We start from the raw sequence: 20,524 nt of genomic DNA on the forward strand, positions 1-20,524 counted from the left end.
GCGTTGTCCAAGCGTTGTTAATGCCCACGACCTTACGTCATTTGCAACATTAATTTGTAACATTCGAGCAACGTGCCCACAACACAGCAACAACATTGTGGCACTGTATGTACACATTTTTCAAATCGTGTCTACATAAGTGTCGTGCCTCTCCCGCCTGACTGGGGGCCGTGGAGACCTGTATTGTGATCAAGCTGGAGAGATACCTATGGAGGTAGACAACAGTTTGGACGTCCCACTGGATAGAGCATATACTGAAACACAAACTGTTGGGGTACATCCATTAGGTGTAGTGGGGCGTAAAACATTTGTTACGGTGATGATGCATACCATGTATCTATAATGAGTCAAGTATACCCAACAACATTCCTGACATCCCTTCCTGTCAAGTACCATGTTTTTAAATCAGGCTTGTGCTACATGGGATATTAACTAAGAGGAATGCACGAGACCCCCTCGCAAAGCCTGGACACATTACGAATATGTTGCCTGAAATGTTGTATTTCTCTTCAGAGAAATATCACTGTAATGCTGTCTAAATGTCGCAAAATTACAACGCAAATGTTGCCTCCACATTGTATTTGTGATGGAGAAGTATGGGCATAACGTTGTCTCTGCATTGCAGAAACATAACACAAATGTTGCCTCAATATTGAATTTGTGTCTAAAAAAATATGGCTGTCATCCTGTCTCACTGTTGCAGCAATGTAACACAAATGGTGATCTAATATTGTATTTCTTGCTGGAAAACTGTGGCTGTAAGGCAGTCTCAATATTGCAGAGGCATAACACAAATGTTCCCTCATATTTTATTTGCGTTGACGGAATATGGCTGTGACGCTGTCTGAATGTTGCAGCAACATAACACAAACGTTCCCTCGACACAACATGTCAACTAGTATGCGTTTACTGATACGCTGCTTCGTTAATAATTGTTATGTAGCCTCCGGTCGTACCTTGTCTGGCGGTGTGTTACCCAAGCATGCTGATTAGTCCATACGAATAGTGCAGGTTTCGAAATTTAGCTGCTCAGGTTCATTGCCAATTTTAAGGCTACATGTACTTGGCATATCTGAAGCGGTTTGACCACATTTCAGATTTATGTTGTATGTTACAGGCAGAGTCATCATGTGAAAGATCTCCCAAAGGGTCCCTGGACCAAACAGCTTAAAAGCTTCCCAAAGGAGTTTTGTGAAAAGTCCATCTTGGACTATCAGAACTCCGTGGGTGCGACAAAACACTACGTACAAGGCTATGCAATGTTCAAGGCAGACAAAGTTCGAAATGTGCTACTGCATCACGCCACAGACACTACAGTGAAGGCTACAGTGGAAGCGTCGTTTACACTGCGAAAGGAATATGTTGCTTCACTTCGTATTAATAGAAATGGCAAAATTGGAGGCGGCTATTGTCAGTGCCCATCTGGCAGTGGTGGCGTCTGCAAACACGTGGGAGCTTTGGCATGGTTTCTTTTGGACGTGATTCGTGCCAACTGCTCTTATGTTCCTGACAAAGTTTCGTGCACTGAGCAACCGCAGAAATGGGGTCGCAGCCATGCTAAAGGGAACCTTCAGTGCAACGAGTTTCCACAGCTTGTGTTTAAGAAACATGTTCCGGGCAAACCAGCAGCACCAGCCAAACGGTCGAAGTTGAAAGCTGAGGTATCACCTACAGAAGATGCTCTGAAGATGCTCGCAAATAATATAGCTGCAAGCAGTATGGAATCCCAGATGCACGCCCGAATATTGCAAGAGGCCAACTATCAGCCTGTGAGAAAAGTACAATGCAACACCACCATTTCACAACCCACGGAAGAAAATCCCATCAGCCTGCCCATACAAGAGCTGTGGAAAGAGTGTGCTGAGTCACATACGCCAGTACACAGCATCAACCTAAAGGAAGCACAGGAGCTCGAGAGACTCACACGTGGCCAAGGCTCTGTGAAACTGTGGATGAAAGAAAGGTCTACTAGGTTGACAGCTTCCAACTTTGGTGACGTCATCAGAAGGAAAGCAATAGTAGACCAGAAGTTCATCGACAGGATATTTTGCAAGCAGTCCCACAGCACAAGATATATGAGGATTGGACAAGAGAACGAAAAACCAGCCATACTGAGATACAAGAAAGAAAGAAATGTCCAAATTTTTCCTGTGGGACTTTGTGTGAATCCTGGAGTGCCAGACCTAGGTGCCTCCCCTGATGGTCTCGTTTATGACAGAGAAATTAATGGCTATGGGCTCCTCGAGGTTAAAACGCTGGCAAAAGCTAAAGATAACAACATGCAAACTGCAGATGCCCTTGCTTCCAATATGGCGCCCTTTCTAAAGGACGGAAAATTGAAGCAAACACATAAATATTATTTCCAGATACAAGGTCAGCTGGCTTTGACCGGACTTCTGTGGTGCGACCTTGTGGTAGACAGTGGTAGCGGCAGCCCCTTTGTGCAAAGAATTGAATTTAATGATCACCAATGGAAAGCAACAATGCTTCCAGCACTGCTAAAATTCTACAGCTCCACAGTGAACAGCAACAAATCATTGTGTGCTTAGGTCAAATGTATGTGAGACTATCATCATTCGTTTCATTTGAAAGTGTATTTCCATGAAGAGTTGCATAACAAAGAGTAACAAAGGTTTTGGGACGTTTCGACGTCTATACGGACGTCATCTTCAGCAAAAGAAAACGCTGCCTGCGAGTCCTAGGTAAGTGTGACAGTGGCCCCTTGTGGTTGTTGCAGGAATTCTTTTCATGATGTATGTGCCATGACTGAAGAAATATTCTCGCTCCCATCTGTGTTCACGTGCCAGTGTAATGGCATTGTCGTAGTTGAAAGTGATTTTCAACTTTGACAATGCCACTACACTGGCACGTGAACCCGAAGGGGGTGAGAAAATTCCTTGGGTCATGGCACATACATCATGAAAATAATTCCTGCAACAACCACAAGGGGCCACTGTCACACTTACCTAGGACTCGCAGGCAGCGTTTTCTTTTGCTGAAGATGACGTCTGTATAGACATCGAAACGACATTATGGTTTCCATAATAAACAGGAGTTTGTGTGAACTGTATTTATTCTTGCTACTTAGGTCCTGTTTCACCAATGTTGGTTAACTTTGAACAGAGATAAATTCTTTTTTGCAAGCGTTAGTTGATGTGACAAATGATTCAGTAACAACTCCTTTAGTGAAGCGCAGTTATGATTTAATTTCAAGTTTAGTGACTGTTGACCTCTGTTCAAGTCTCTGTTAATTGCCATTGGTGAAACTGTACCTTTGTCATCTTGACACGGAAAGCAGGTCAGCTAGACATCCGGTTTGCACATGGCCGGTTCCACAAACACTGACTGACCCGCGATGAAGTGTCCCTTAACTTGAAGGTAGCCATCAATTTTCTTTTTTGAATAATCTTAGTTATGTACAATGGGTTCCATTAATGCTAGCTACCATTACAGAAAAAGAGTTGAGACCTAATTTCAAGTTCAAGGACGCTTCGTCAACCTTAACCAGCTTTGGTGAAGGTGGCACATAATAGTGTTGTGCAGAATACTAACAGTACTTGGAGCACTAATGCTCTGAAAAATATGCAGTAATTCACAAGCCTTTTTATCTGCGACTGGAAATAACACACACACACACACACAAAACGACTAATCACAGTACTCACGTCCTTGCTGGCACGCACGTTAAACCAATATTGTACAAGAACTCTATTAGCTTGACAAGGCACTCTCATTCCTGACCTTCACACCCTCTATTAAGAAGCGGATTGTCAATAAAATTACACAACAATGCACAAGTTTTCCACACTGGGTTTAGCAGCTTTGCCATTGAGTTGTGAAAAACGTACTTCAAAATCCGGAATGTTTTCACCTGTCGAATAACACGTTCGACATGAATACGTGCCTTCGCAATGCTTCTTGTTCTAAGTTCATCTGCAACTGAGAGCTGAGGAGCACCATTTAAAAATGGTGGAATGTTGAGGTCGACCTTCAGTGTGGCCAGGTCCTCCGCAATGATGAAGCCTCTGTCAGCCATCACTGAATCTCCCTCCTCGAGTAAATCATAAAGACCACTTTGCTTGACTAGTGCCCTGTCTGAAATTCTGCCAGGTGCAAGATTGCTAACAAAAGTGACAAAACCATTGGGAGCTATTCCAATGAGCCCCTTTGCTGTATTGTGACTCTTGTAAACAGAGTAGGTGTCACTTTGAACACGAAAGTCACTTGGAGTTTCGATGTAGAGTTCAGTGCAGTCCAGTATCACTCTTGTTGATGGATAGGATTCCTTGAACACAGGCGGCATGAAGTCATTGACAGTTTCTCGAGATGGCCATATTGGCGTTCTGCTGAGGTACTCGCTTAAAAACTCGGTCCAAAAGGAGAGCATTTCACTAATGTATGCACGACTTGTGCAGTACCTGTAAGCCAAGTCTCTCTCAAGCAGACCGACTCTTAATCGGATTAACACAAGAATCAACTGCTCTTCCAAATTAAACCTTTGTGGTCTCCCACTCTTCGTTGATCCTTGACTGCACGTCTTCCTATAGTTCTCATAGCCCAAATGAACAAATTCATAAAATCTCTTGAAACGCTCAACTGTTTTAAACCCAGTGTAGAACTGCAATTTCTCAGTATCTCTGGCAATGCTTAGTGGTGTTGGGTTCAACCTCTCCTGATTAGCTTCTTTCTCAACCAGTTTTCTCTCAAGATCAAGAACTTGTGATGAGAGTGCTTGTTGCTCCTTCAAAAACTGCTCCTCTGCAGCAGAAAGCTTCTGACGCAAATCTTGCAGTTCCTTCCTGTTAGCTGCATTTGTTCCGTGGAGTTCTGCAATGCTTTTCTGGAGGTCTGCTTTCTCTTGAAGAAGACACCAGTTAATACTTCGAAGTTCCTCATTCTCTCTTGAGAGCTGTTCGAGTTTCCTGCATTGTTCAGATCCTAAAAAGAAGAAAAAAAAACACTCGAGTTAGTTCTTGCTCCTCAGTGGCACAAGATGGTGTTCAACATGCTGCTCAGTGCACTGAAACATTGTCATGCAATGAGAGAAGAACAAGGATGTACGACGCACATGGAGAGTGTTACGCTGACATGGATAGTTTGCAAGTGAGTTGCGGCAATGTCCAACGTTAATGTGGCCAACAATCAAATTTCAACATGAGACCCCTGCTCTAGACCTCTTTTTGTATGAGCCATGAATTCTGTTAGCCCGAAATATAGCCTGTCGAGTTAGACGTCCGGTTGGTCAGGGTTCTTCCAGAGCTCAAGGATTAGTCTACCAGGGGCTTGTTAGTACTTGACAAAGGCTCGGTTTCACCAACGCTGGTTAACTTTGAACCGAGATCAAGCGTTGCTAAAACTTGAAGTTAACGCTCAATTCTTTTTTGCAAACGTTAGTTGGTGACGTGATGAATGTTTCAGTAACAATAACTCCCTTTTGTGAAGCACAGTTAAGCGTTAAATTCAAGTTTTATTACTAGAATGTTGCCATGAGTTATCATTACAAACAACAATTTTAACCTGAGATTATGAATGGGGAGATTCATCACCAGAATGAAAAAAACTACCTTCTGTCTCATCAACAAAGTCAGTCTGACTTAGGAAGTGTTCAGACTCAGAGGACAATACATCTTCTTCAAGACTCATGCTGGACACTTCCTCGAAGGAGGTTTCCACAGTAACCTCCACAGACACATCCAGAGGGGAAGACTGGGCAACTTGAGATGGACCTGCATACATATGCATATGAAGCACCCAGAATGTCAGCACTTGTGTATGTTGTAGGAAATCATGTTATACATCAAATCGACATTTCTTGTACGCACATGTCTGAATGAATGTGCCAGGCTTCAGGAGCCGTGGCACCTTGTCCATGTATTGTTTCTTCCCGCAGACATTGAAGTGTGCACCACATATCTTATGGCTGGGCTTAGGCTGCCACAGTTCTGGCAAAGCTGTGTTTTGAATGATGGCTTGAACCCATTGCTCACGGAGGCTAGGATCTTTCGGGAAAGAGTGGTAGGACACATCCCTGTTGCGCAGCTGAACGTGCTTGCAGCATGGGATACAACAATGGCATCCATGAGAAGTTGTTGACGGCATTGCTAAGGAAGAAAAAAACAGTTTTAGTACTTCAACGTGCGGTTGTAAACATTGAAAGTGCTCATGATGAGACACAGATTTTTGAGAGAAGAGCCAGAACTTTGAAAGTGTTGCATCAGCCAGATGCTGAGGAAATATCTCCTTTCAAATGAAGCAAAAAAAAGGAGCACACGACACAGGCAGACACACACAAGCAAAGTCAAACGGAGCTTAATAATGGCTCGCAGGAAGTGCAAACATTTGCAGTTGATACACAACAGCTTTGTTGCACTTGTGCTTCCGGTAAAGCAGGCGGTACTGTAATACATTATTGCATTGCACATTATTGCATTGTGCAGTATCACACAAAGTTGATACTTGCTTCTTGGTTAGTTCAAACGAGCAATGCCTGACGGTGACATCATTCGCAACACACAAGTACATAAAATAGTTGCCTTGAGTTCTCGAACTCTACATCAACGAATGTCTACATCCCGCTGTGACGGGTCACAACAGTATGTACAATTAATAAATCTCCCTTCAGATGTTCAACTATAATCCCTTTTTAGTTGATTTCACTCGAAACAGATGAGGTCTTCTCAAGACAAGCGAGCATAGCGAACCGCGCGTTTGTTCTTTTTCCAACGAACACCACCGTCATTATTGAACCACATTTGCACTTTCCCATCCCATGTTCACAGATTATAAACAACCGTAGCTAATGCAGCGTGGTTTCGTAGCAAATGCCACCGGTGTTACGTCGCTACGAGATCGAGAACGGCGTAATATGTACATTAGCGTCCGCTACCTTGGCACTTAACTAAGCAATAACTTCGGTTTTTTCCGTTTTAAAACAGAGATAGAGCGAAATGTGCTTACCTGTGCTTGTGTGAATGAGTACAGCAGACGTAAAGGCGAATTCACACACGTAGCCGGAGGAGCTCACCAAGGTAAACTAACATGGCGACCAGATTTCGAAACACTTCGCTTCCCGCGGTGAGCAAGTTCCCACAGTGCCTCACGACGAGAGGGAATCATGGGATTTTCTGAACTGGTCTATTTGTGGCGCTGTCAAACACTATGACGTCATTTGTTTACAAACAGGGAGAGGTCTATTGTTGGACATAAACGAAAACGATCTAAGCGTGTTGTACTCCTCCGCAGGCAACTCAAGGTCTAACTCAACTGCTCACGCGCGTTGCACCTGCGTAATGCTATTTTGTGTCCGAAGTAACTTGGAAGTAACTCGTTCTTTTTTTAAGTAACTCCGTAACTGCGACTTACATTTCAGGCTGAAGAACTTCGTTATTAACTTAGTTACATTTTGCACACGGTAACTTAACTTGTAACGAGTTCTTTTTGACGGGTAACTTCTCAATCTATGATCTCGTCCCAGTTATACCACGTCAGGTGTGGTGACAATTGTCAGAGATCAGTTCACGTGGTGCTTTGTGCCATCCCCAGTTTTCTTCACGAGTTGCATTCAAATAGTATTGTATCAAATAGTATTGTTCAATTGAATCTAGTATCTGGATCACCATTTAAGCGCAATACATTCTGTTTTTCGGGGATGAGCATCCAACACCTCGTTCTCGGCCTGCAGAATTCCCTCCGACAACAACAACAACTTTATTTCGAGCCAAATTTAAGCCTGTGCATTGTTTAGTCAACATAAGACCAGGTTCTCTAAAAACTATCCCGTAGTTCAAAACTTGTGGAAGGGCCTGTTATCTTATCTGGAGCCTTTTTCTTCTGTCACGGTCCAGTAAAAACATGATGGGCCAAAGTCTCTGTGATGGGGGCTGCCTGCCAGACACACGGACCTTCATGAGTACTCTTGGAAGCATAACCTGGTAAAAACACCTATGATTTGCAGTGAAAGTAAACAAGAATAGAAAGGGGCAGATTTCGAAAAGATTTTAGCGCACATTATTTCATAGAAGCTGTTTATTGTAAGATGTAACGAAATCTCTCTAATAAACTTGAGGAACATTAGCATGGGAAGCACCGACATTCACAAAAAGAACAACATAACAGACTCAGTCTACACTGAAAATATACGATTTCTGCATGAATAACATATTGGCATAAAAATTCATACTACGAGGGGTGTCCAAGTCAAACCGGGACTTTCTGTCTCCTGAGTGTCCAAATGGCTCGCGTTACTTCTTTTTCGTCATTTTTACATGCGACAGGCCTCCGCGTTCACCACATGATGATCCAAAGTTTGTGCAAAACAGAAGACACGTGCTGGACAAGATGGCCGACAACGAGGTGAACACACACACATCGAACAGCGAATCGTCATGAAGTTTCGCGTGAATGAAGGCGTAAAGTCATCTGAAATTCACAGAAGACTTCAGGCTCAGTATGGCCACCATACACTTAGCCGCAGCAAAGCGTTTGAGTGGTGCAATCGGTTCCGAGACGGCCGTACATCAGGGCAGGGCGATCCCGGCCGGGACGGCTCAGAGCCCAGTATCAGAGTTCCTGAGAACATCCAAGTTGTGGAGCGCCCGATCCTCAAGAACCGACGGATAACATGTCTCTAACTGGCTCGGAAGACTGACCTTTCTGTGGGAACGTTGAACACTATCATTCATGAACACCTCCAGTTTCGGAAAGCCGGGCCTCATCACCAAAGGAGTCCTCCTCCTACAGGACAATGCACGCCCGCATACCGCACATCTCACGACAGGCACCTTACAGGAACTTGTGGGCGTTGCTGCCACATCCCCCTTACAGTCCAAATCTCGCCCCCAGCCATTTCCATCTCTTCGGTCCACTGAATGCGTTCCTTGGGGGCTGCCACTTCGGCTGCGACGACGAGGTCGAGAATGCGGTCCGATCATGGCTGCTACGCGCCGGTAAGGATTTCTACGCTGCTGGCATCCAAGCCCTCGTGAAACGCTGGGACAAGTGCATAAGTGTAGCTGGAGATTACGTTGAAAAATAAAGCTAATTTCTCGCCTCTAAGTTCATTTTACTTTTGCGAAAAATGAAAAGTCCCGGTTTGACTTGAACGCCCCTCGTATGATCTCCACACATGACGCAATGGCTAACAATATTTGAGCACAAATCATCGTGTTTGTCTCATACTAAAGTAATGCAGGCTAAAAGTAATGGCATAACATGCAGGCTAGCTGGTTAAACATGGTGGAAGAAAATCCAGAGACAGAGGAAGACGCAAAACCGTTGTCTTGTGTTTAGTCTTATCTCGGGGTTTTCTTCCACCATACCAAAGTAAAGTGCCAAGGTAGAGAGCAATATTGTTTTATTTTTAATCAGGCTACTCAAAGTGAAAAAACCTTTGTGGATTTGCTTACAGTAACTGGGCATTACACTCATTCATGACAAGTGCTACTGCTCTTGTCACAAGAGACAAACAATAAACTCTGCTGTGTGAGTTTCAATAGTGCGGGTATGAGTTCAAGAATAAATTCAAAACTGGCAACCAAAATGAAACAATGTACATTATGCTGCACCACGTCAATAAATAATTTTCGAAAGGATCTTCCCGGGAACAGCATCACGAAGGATACTGCCCCGACGACTGCTTCATAGGCCGTGCATTTAAAAACATGGCTCACCCGGGGCCGGACGGTGTTATCAAAGAGCCCTTCTCAAATACATAAGGGACTGGCTCCCCTTTGCCTTCCTCCACCGCGTATGCGGATTTAAAGGAAGACCAGAGCATAAATAATTTGTCTGCCAAAAGGAAAAGTATACAAGTGAGCTGGTGTAACGTTGAAGTGGGAAGCATGACCTTGAGCTTAAGGTCTCTTGCTATACCTCATTCCCTCAAGCTCAAGGTGATGCTTCCCACCTGAATAATTAGTCTATCTTGCACACGACGTAATGCAGTGTACAAACAATGTTTTTGCTTTTGTGTAGGTTATACACAGGAGCTGGAACTCATACGACGGTGTCCTACGTGTAAGATCACCAGTGAAGCTCTAGACGTTGAAGTGATCCCTGCTCGTGCATGTGGTGGCAAACTGATTCTTGCAGAAGTTGTGGAGCACCAGAGTGAAGTAGGATCAAACTAATGACACACACAAAAAAGATGGGAAAATGCATTATCTAAGCATTTACAACCGTTTAAACCTCCTTGCAGGGGTCCCATAAGTGAACGGTGCATTGCTGCTGACCACCTGCGTGTGCCACTCTGACGCGTACCACCACAGCTATTAAAAATGGCCCTTTTCAGGCCACCCCAGACTTCTACAAGAAGATAGCACTGCAAGAAGAACCTAGCTAAAACCAATAAAGTGCATTCAGTTAAGCTTCGTGTCTGTCTGTTCTTTGTTTGCATTTTCACTACAACAATGAAAGAAGCTGCAGTAGTCACAGCCCACTTGAGTGCTGCAGTTGCAGAAATACAGCACTGGAACTATCGAGGTTGTGAAATTCCAAGGGGACTGGACTCTTGCCTCATTTGTTTATTACCATTCATGTTGACATCAGACTCTGTGGGGAAGCGCTGCAATTGGATACGGCACTTCAAGAAGAACTCGCGTAAACCTGTGCGGTTCATTGGTTTAGTTTTGTGTATCTGTGTCACCCTTTCTCTTTGATACATGCTTCATTCTTACGGCAGCAATGAAAGTAGTTGCATCAGTGATATTCCACAAGATCCAGCCCAATGTCGTAGCTCTAGAAATATCTCTTACATCGTAGGTGATGCTTTGTGATTTCAGGATGCATACGCATTTTCCAACAGCTCAAATGTAATGCAAATAGAGAGTCAAGAGGTTGTGTTCATCTTAGCAAAACATCAACCAACCAATAACTCTGGAAAAAGGTGCTTAAGCTAAAATTCGAACTTGGATCCTCCGTGTTTCCTTTTTTCTTTTCCTCTCTTACTTGTTTCTGTTGCCTATATTTGTAGCCTGCTTAGATTAATTCTCGTTATTTACGTCGTGTACATTAGCTAAGTATGCCCTTGAAAACATGGGAATATGCGAACTACATTTCGGTTGGGGTAGTTCGCAGACTTCGCTAGGTGACTGCGAAACGAATTTACAGCGGGTCAAAAGTCCTACTTGAACTACAGTAATGTGCATTGTGCAACGTCATATTACCTATGACATTTGCTGAACAAGAAAGCACACATACCTGTTTGTCTCATAATCCGCGCTGTATGAATTATGTCATCATCCGTCAAATGTGACCAGTTTACAAAGGGTTAGCTTACTAATTGTTAAAACTGTGTGCCAGTCCTCTTGGTGTTGAGTTATAACTGGAAGCGCTAAGATCAACTCAACACACAGAGACAACCGCAAAAGATTATCCCAGCGGCGCATCAGTGTTTCGCTTCGCAGTACATGTTTAACTTTGTAGATGGGTAGAAATCCAGCGAACCGGTAGAGATGTAGGAAGGAAGTTGCCTCAGGACAGAAGCCGCCGATATTTCGAACAGAGACTGTTCTTCTTCTGGGCACCGTCCTCATCATTGGCATGGTATTTAAAGGGTTAGGTGTGACGTGTTTAAAGGTTCATGCGAATTGTGGGTCAACTGCCCGGAGGGAAGAAAGGATCCCTGCGGGCTTCTACGGCCGGAGTGAATGGCTGCTTTGTTAGGGTGTGGAGGGGATTATGTGAACGTAGTGATCTAGGCTACAGACCGGTTACAGAAAATGGAAGGTTCACGAACACGTGGACGAAACGGGACAACAGGCAAGAATTGGCAAGCATAGCGAAAGATAAGGAGGTTATTGGTTACGTGGGGAAAAATTCCAGAACAAGCAAAGTTTTTTTTTTTTTAAATATTTGTAATACAAAGTTGTGGCATGCAATAAAGAATGCAGAATGCCACTGCTTTCGGCATTCTTTATTGCATGCCACAACTTTGTATTACAAATATTTAAAAAAAAAAACTTTGCTTGTTCTGGAATTTTTCCCCACGTAACCACTAACCTCCTTATCTTTCGCTATGCTTGCCAATTCTTGCCTGTTGTCCCGTTTCGTCCACGTGTTCGTGAACCTTCCATTTTCTGTAACCGGTCTGTAGCCTAGATCACTACGTTCACATAATCCCCTCCACACCCTAACAAAGCAGCCATTCACTCCGGCCGTAGAAGCCCGCAGGGATCCTTTCTTCCCTCCGGGCTGTTGACCCACAATTCGCATGAACCTTTAAACACGTCACACCTAACCCTTTAAATACCATGCCAATGATGAGGACGGTGCCCAGAAGAAGAACAGTCTCTGTTCGAAATATCGGCGGCTTCTGTCCTGAGGCAACTTCCTTCCTATGTTTAACTTTGGGCTTCCAATTATGAAATATTACCAACGCCAGCAACCAATGATACGTATGATGTTCCATGATAACCTTCACAGCAAAGCACGAACGACATTCGACAATCCTGCCCTGCATAACATCGACAGCGGAGCGGAAACCCCGAAGCGAAGCGATCGTTTTCCCTGTGTCGCGATTGGTTCCTTCGTAGGGCTTCTGTGTGATGTTTTGACAGTTTTTGGGTGAGGGACCTTCCATATACCGTCGTCTGTTTGCTGCACATTTGCTAAAATTGCGTGCAAAGTATGACGTTGTTTCGAGTGAAATTTTCGCCGTTTTGAATATTGTCCGCCATGTGATACACCCACACCAAATTTTCGGTTTGAATGCCGCTGCATGCGACAGTCCCTTTAACAATGCACCTCGACACAATAACACATTTAACGATGCACCAATGACACTCGCACCCATAAACGCACGGACCATGGACACACACCTGTCACGTCTAGTTTTTCCACCATTTCTTTCTTTGTCTTCTGGCACTTTTGGGTCGAAGGAGGGCGAAGGTAGCCTAAGTAACAGAAAATAGTCTCTACGCCTCGAACAAGTAACAAAGTACCAAGGGATTGGCTGTGTTGGATGTGTGGATGGCTGTGTTGGCACTGTGTAAAAGATAAAGGGTAACCGACAACAATACGAGAGACTTGAGCCGCCGCAGCCCCACATGGATCACGTGTCCCATGAGGAGTCCTCAGATGATGCCTTCAAAGTGAAGAGGCGGCGTCTCAGCCTTTCCGACGAGATCGAACGTTGGAAATCCGAAACATGGAAGCAGGCATAGCTACCCCACAATCAGGAAGATGTTTGTGCAACATAGCACGGCCATATCGTCATCTGCTTCAGCTGAAGGAGTAGTGCTTATTATAAAGTCTTCTAGCGAAGTAATGCAAAAGTAACGCATTACCTGCCACACAAAAGTAACGAGTTGCGTAATGCGTTACCTCTCGAAAAAACGTAACGAGTAACGGCAGTGCATTACAAAATAAAGGCAACTTCCCCGCCTCTGATTACAACAGTGATAGACACAGTTATACACAGGGTAATTCTTGAAGTGTGGACCAAACGTTTCCTAAATTCGTGGTTCACTCTTCCTTCGAAACCTGTGTTGCATGTACCCATTTGCCGTACGGCCTATACTTCGACGTAATATGTATCTAAAAGCCAGTGCCAGCATTAATGGCCTTTCTTAATTAATTCCGTTAATTAAAAATGGGTCGGTGGTTTAAATTCGAAAGTTGTAGAGCCAGGATCCTGTGGTGGGAAATTCGCAAAAAACAGAAACCGCGGGGAGCCTTTGTGCTACGAAATGAAAGAGGCAAAAACACAAAATCGGCCTCGGCCTTGGTGGATAATAACTTGGTGTCTCGATAACCTCCCTTTTTCTTTTTTTACAGACATATCCCCCTCTGTCCCCCACTCCTTACTTTTGTCCTCTCTCGAGTATCGACCTGTCTACACGTCTGTACGCCACTCATAGCCATAGCCACTTCGCGGCGCTAACGCGCAATTAAAAAAAGAGGATCTAGTTATTGTTCTGTCATAGTATATATGAAGAAAAAACAACAAGAAGAAATGCCCATGGATCATTTTTTAGCAGATGTGTCAAAGTCGTCATCTTGCCATGTGTTTCAGCCTATTTGTCGCGTAAAACTACGGGGATCGCCATCTTGTGGGACAGTTGTTGCCAACATCGCCAAATCTGCCGCCTAAATTTGAACCCAAGCGGAAATTATCTAGACACAATGTGCCCGGAGCGTGCTATTTCTCGGAATAGCCACTTCAATCCATATCCGATCCAGCGTGAGTTATGTCTGCCGTCTCTGCTCAACGGGTGTGGTCACGGTACCTGCAATCACTGCGGATGTATACGTACCTGTAGTGTTATGTTCAGTTGTGTCTGTCGATTGTTAAATATTGTGATGCCCGCAAGGCAGCTGAGTCCGCCTTGGATGATGTAGAAGAAGGTACGCAGCGTAATTTTACGACGACATTGTGCGACGAAGTGACCGCATTTGTATCCGTCGTCCTGCGTACGTTGGATAAAACACTTCTTTGTTATTGCACAGGCTATGTTTTGTGATTGCCGATGAATGGCAGCGCTTGAAGTACAGCTTTTGTTTTCGCTTTCCCAAGTGAAAAATGTTTGCTGTCACAAGTGCTTCATGAAGCAATTTTCTCTTGAAACCACCCTGAGAACCACGTTGCGAAGTGTTTGCCAGTGGAATTTGTTTGAAACGCTTTCGTAACCGCAAATATTGTTGCGACTGGGTTGTGAAGTAATAACACAGAGTGTGTGGTAGCGGCAGCTACATATATACGGTAGCTAGCAATATACAGGGTGGTCCACCAACCATGATAAAAATTCATAGTAAAAAACGTAGGCCCCGGAGAGACATGCGGTCAAGGGACTTTTTTTCCGCCAATAAGTTTTGCCACATATTGGTAACATGTTTATTTCATTTCAGTTGTCGGAAAGTTAATTTCTTGAATTGAACTCCGAAATTTTCCAAGGCAACATAACGTTTTCTTTGCGGAAATGGGTTCCCCGTGGTCATTTTATTCAGTATAGTACATAATCCCACTCGTAATGCAATGGCAATTGCCGAAATAAATTCGCCGAAAGTCCGTCGAAAGAACTCCTCGGCTCCGCCCCTTTGTTGACGGCTCTACAGTCTGAGCGCAAAGCTGCGAAGAAAGAAGGTTACATTGACACGCCACACGAGGGGGGAAGGGGTTACAAGCCTTACCCACGGAACAAACATGCGTGGTGAGTGCGGGAATCCGAGCTATCTTATCAAAAATGAGGTCACGCGACATGTTGACAGGTAGGTACACTGTTAAAACAGAACTTCACCACATAGCACTCTCCCAACCAACCAGCATACTGAATGATATCATTCTGTGTCATGATTTGTTCAAAACAGGGGGGAGGCGCCTATCTGGGACAAGATAATCTGTCCCAGATAGGCGCCTCCCGCCTGTTTTGAACAAATCATGACACAGAATGATATCATTCGGTATGATGGTTGGTTAGGAGCGTGCTATGTGGTGAAGTTCTGTTTTAACAGTGTAGGTGAATACAAGATGAGTAAAGGGTTTGTATTACACATTCCTAATATCTGTAATATTCATATTCACATGAAGCATATGCTTGTCACTTTTTCGACACGAAAGCCTCATATATGATGGATGTGAAATGTGGAACGCGGTTGTTACATACACACAATGTGTGCACACGTAGAGTCTTCACTTTGCTGGACGTAACTGCCGATTGCTTTCTAATAAAATTTGTTTCGAATAAAATCGAACGGATTTTTGTTCTGAAATCGGCTCCCTCATCTGGTGACCGAAGGGACCAGATGTTCTTATTGGGACAACTTCATAGCTTGTCTTCATAGCTTGTCTATCCAAAAATACTGTTTCATCGCCCCTTGTCAATTAATTAGAGGTAATTAATTTTCTAACTTTTTAATTATCGGTTTTAGCTCTCAGATGTCAATCAGGAAGTTGTAGTACATGTCGAAAAAGACGCAACTGAAGTGGTTCGAGCCTGCTATGGCTTGTGGTTTCGTTTTTTCTCGGGTTTAAAAATTGGTTTCAGAAGCCGCGCGCACCACAGAGCGTTCCCCATAATTCGGCGCCCGCGCGCCACGATTGCAGTGCACTCTGATAGGTGTGCCGTGAAACAGGTTAAATATCTTCCTCTTGTGTGACGTGGCCCAAGGATGGTGTCCAAGCGCTAATCTCAAGGTCAATGTACGCCGGAGTGCGCTGGAATCGTCGCGCGCAGGTGCCGGATTGTGGGCAGCGATCTGCGGTCCGCCCGGCATCAGAAACCCGGGAAAAAACGAAACCACAAGCCATAGCGACCTCGAACCACAACAGTTGTGTCTTTTTCGATATGTACTACAACTTCCTCATTGACATCTGAGAGCTAAAACCGATAATTAAAAAGTTGAAAAATTAATTATCGCTAATTAATTGACAAGGACGATGAGAAATATTTTTGGATAGACCACACAACTGCCAAGCACGTGCAGTTGGTTCCATTTGTGTAGAGCACTCCGTTTTTTCTTTAGCCCCTGGCCCTTTTTCGTTGGGACACCCTGTATATATATATATTGAAAAAATTTTCGCATTTAGCTGGGGCACCCTGCACATGGACATCTACAACATAAGTTCATATACATACATATAAGTTCATATACGCCGAAATCCGCAAGGAAACCGAAACTGTCCTTCTAGCTTGTGAGTGCGTTACAATGCGGTAATGCGAGCGTAGAGATGTCTGCTAACAGTCGCCAAGAATGTCGAGGACAACAAAGGTTAGTCATAACTAGTGTTTACTCGGTTACTTGATCATTTTTCAATGAAATCCTTTGAAGCTCAATATGACAAAAACACAACACACTCTTAAAAATGAACTTCACCACATAGCACGCTCCTAAACAACCATCATCGCGAATGACAACGTTCTCGCCCTAGATTTGTTGAAAACGGGAGGCGGAGCCAATTTTGTGCCATTATGCACGGCACAGAATAGGCTCCGCCTCCCGTTTCCAACAAATCAGGGGCGAGAACGTTGTCATTCGGGATGATGGTTGGCTAGGAGCGTGCTATGTGGTCAAGTTCGTTTCTAAGAGTGCAGCGACGTTTTGTGCCGCCGTAAAGAGCGAACTTTGGGTTTCCGGGTCTGGCAACAGCGTTTCACAAGATGGCAGCCTTAGCGATTTGACGCTGATTAAACGGCAGCTTGACCCACCTGGTCCCTGGAGTGTCCACCTACTGATACCAAGGTTGACGGTTCGAACCCCGGTCCGGTACTGTAGCGAATATACACCTGATACACCTGCACTGATGTTCATGTCCGATTGTGGTGACATGTTTCGTGCTTTGCTGTTGCTCTCGGGGGATGTTGAGACAAACCCAGGCCCCACCACTGACGAACTTCTGGCTACGCTCCTGGCGAACCAGACATCCGCATGATCGCATGGTCTTGCACTCTATCAGAGAGCGCCAGAACGAAACCGCAAAATCAATAATTGCGCTTACGAAGACAGTCCAGTTGATAGAAACCGAAGTGAAAAACCTTGAACCGCTGAGAGCAAGGTAAAGGATACATCTGATAAAATGTTATCTCTTGAACGCAAAGTTGCCTCCCTATCAAGTCCAGTCGAGAACCTCGAGTCTCGTTCCCGGCGGAACAACTTGTTGATCTTTGGTGTAAATGAACCAGCCGCAGAGACACAAGGTGACCGCCTATCTTTCGTGAAGAATAAGGTCTTCCACGATTCTTTGAATGTTAATCCCACGAGTATTGAGCGTGTCCACAGACTAGGAAAGAAGCAGCATGGGAAAGCCCGCCCCGTTATTTTGAAACTTTTCAACTACACAGAGAAGGTTGAAATACTTAAACACTCTTGGAAGCTGAGGGCGACTAGTTACTCTATTAGTGGGGATTTTCCCCTGCGAGTCCGACTCGCTCGGAGAAACTTAATGGTCAGCGCCCGTGAAGAAAAAGCACAGGGCAAACGAGTACGCTTGATTTATGATAAACTTTTTGTTGATGATAAAGCTTACACTTGGCACGAACCAAACCAGGAGCGACAGCCACTAATCGATCTGCGCCCCGCATCGGTACCCGTGGTAGTCCCCGGGTCGTCCAGCAGCAATGCTACTGGTAATCCGCCGCCTGTCTCACCTTCCGTTCCCCCTGTCACCCGATCTTTAACCCGTCTTGCCACAACCTCTAGCCAGTGACGTCATAAGCCCGATATCTCCATCTTGTACGGCAATATTCGTAGTGTTGTTAATAAAGCTGACGAATTGCTATCTTTAGTAGAAAAATACTAATGCCCACATTGGCTTGGTCCTATCACCCGCGAGGGTGAGATTCTCCATAGTTAGACTATTTTCCGACGAGACCGTATTGAACGGAGAGGTGGTGGTGTATTGTTAGCCTTTAGCAGTACTCCTTCCCCACAATCATTAAGTATTCCCTGTAATCTTGAAGCATGTTGGGCTGTTCAACGCCACGTATCTCGCAATGTTATCTTCGGTGTCTGCTATCGTCCCCCTGACCTTCACGACTTTGTGGACAATTTCCATATAACACTTAACCACATTGTTTCCAATTATCCATCACATGACCTGCTCATTTTCGGTGACTTTAATTTTCCTAACATCGCATGGGATGAAGGGGTACAATCACATTGCTCCCCAGAAGAGCGTCAATTTGCTGAATTGTGTTGCACTTTCCACCTTGAGCAATTGGTCACAGAACATACCCGGGTCTCAGGTAATTCCTCGAACATACTCGATCTTGTACTAACCACGTTACACGGTGCTAGGCCTTCTTGTGTTTAGGATATTTAATATAACCAAGTAAACTTGTGTAGTACAAGTTCAATACAGTTCCATAATAATGTAGCACAAACTAATTACACAAAATGCTTACACAAGAGAAGTCACACTCTAAGACAAGCTAAAACAAGTGTAATATTCCCAAAGAATCCCACAAAAGAACGCCACTAAGGGAGCCAGTGGCAATTCAAGGAGACACGGCCGCGGCGGACACTAATGTACCGTGTCGACCATCTTCGGAGGAACTCTGTCTCTCCAAGTGTAACAAACTGAGTCTCCAAGAAAATGACTACCTGCTTTTGGAGCGACATGAGGAGAGGATACTGAACGCGAAGGCGCCTGCTTTGAGCTACCGCTCTGCATCTATTCTTCCACAAGACGTACCTTGCCACTGCAACGAGCAGAAGAACAAACCTGTCCCTGATCCGGTGCCCTAAACGGTAGCGGAACGGGAAAACCCGGCAAACGAGAGTCCAAAACGTCCTTGCTACAACGCAGTCGTCTAACACGTGAGACACTGATTCAATGTTGGGACAATTCGGACAAAGGGAAGTATTGGTAACACCCCACCGGTTTAAGCGATCACGCGTAGGTAGAACTCCCCAGGCCGCCTTCCACAAAAAGTCACAGACTTCGCGTGGGAAATTGTCGAGCCGGATATCACCCCACGATAGCCCCAGGTTTCTCAAGTTATCCGACCGGGGTTCATCCAAGAGACATAGCAGTTCGCAGATACGGGATGCAGGGACCGATCGAGGATCGACCTGAGGGTCCTGAGCCTGTATGTCGCAAAAACGCTCTGCGATACGTCGATAAAACACAGACGGGGAAGTGGCTTCAGGGTACCTATTCCCTAGTCCGCGAGGAACTAATGCTCTGCGAAAGTGGCCCATCCAGTACAACGCAAGCGCACGCGCTGAATGCTCAGTATCGTCAAGAACGCGAAGGACAGCCCGAAGGGCAAGCAGTGTACAAAAAGTAGAAATGCACGGGAGGCTCCAGCCTCCCTGGGATCGCGGCTGTTGTAGGACCGCGCGTCTAACAAGAGCTGTTCTTCCTCCCCCAAAGAAGGAGAATATCACCGAAGAAACCCTAGTGCATACAGCACGGGGCGGTATAGCAACCCGGGAAACGAACCACAGCTTACTACATAGCACATTCTTGATTAGATACGCCCGCTCCTGAAAAGGTAGGTCAAACCTACTGGCTATCGAAACCTTGCGTTCAACGTCCTGAAGCAGGGAATCCCAGTTTTCTCGTGCCACGCCCCGTTGGTCAAACACTACCCCCAGGATTCGAAGGGATAAGCACTGTTCTATACCGCCTAAGAAGTTGCCACTAAAACCAGCAACTGGCAATGCCTTACTTTTTGTATTGTTAAGCCGAGCACCGGAAACACGCGAATACTCGCCAAAAATCTGAAGTGCTTCGCACAGGCTATCCCTGTCCCTGAGAAAGAGTGTAATGTCATCTGCATACGCAGATACCACCACTGAACCGCCGCAGGGGAGCGGAAACCCACGAATACGAGGGCAAGCAGCAAGCCTACGTAACAGCGGGTCTATGCACAACACGAACAGCATTGGGGATAACGGGCACCCCTGACGAACCCCACGTGTTATTGGAAACGGCTGCGCTATGTTGCTGTTAACGACGAGGTCGCTTGTCAAGCCTGAGTATAACGACCGAAGCAGCGAGATGAAGGCTACGGGAAAGCCAAACATACGCAGAACACCAAAAAGATAAAAATGCTCCACGCGGTCAAAGGCCTTGGCCTGATCA

The 20,524-nt window shown here is 45.0% G+C and overlaps 1 protein-coding gene and 1 long non-coding RNA gene across 2 annotated transcripts; both read right to left on the minus strand.

The window, feature by feature from the left end:
* Positions 1-3,743: 3,743 nt before the first annotated feature.
* On the minus strand, positions 3,744-5,090 carry LOC135389223 (uncharacterized). The gene is made up of 3 exons (XM_064619288.1): positions 5,083-5,090; positions 3,872-4,922; positions 3,744-3,752 (listed from the first exon to the last, which is right to left on the minus strand). The coding sequence occupies exons 1-3, from the start codon at positions 5,088-5,090 to the stop codon at positions 3,744-3,746; spliced, it is 1,068 nt and encodes a 355-aa protein (XP_064475358.1).
* Positions 5,091-5,603: 513 nt separating this feature from the next.
* On the minus strand, positions 5,604-7,119 carry LOC135390067 (uncharacterized). The gene is made up of 3 exons (XR_010421695.1): positions 6,958-7,119; positions 5,823-6,101; positions 5,604-5,726 (listed from the first exon to the last, which is right to left on the minus strand). It is a non-coding gene; the product is annotated as an uncharacterized LOC135390067 (long non-coding RNA).
* Between the last annotated feature and the right edge of the window lie 13,405 nt (positions 7,120-20,524).

Source organism: Ornithodoros turicata, chromosome 3 (genome assembly GCF_037126465.1).
Source record: "Ornithodoros turicata isolate Travis chromosome 3, ASM3712646v1, whole genome shotgun sequence".
In the NCBI taxonomy this organism is placed as follows: Eukaryota; Metazoa; Arthropoda; class Arachnida; order Ixodida; family Argasidae; genus Ornithodoros; species Ornithodoros turicata.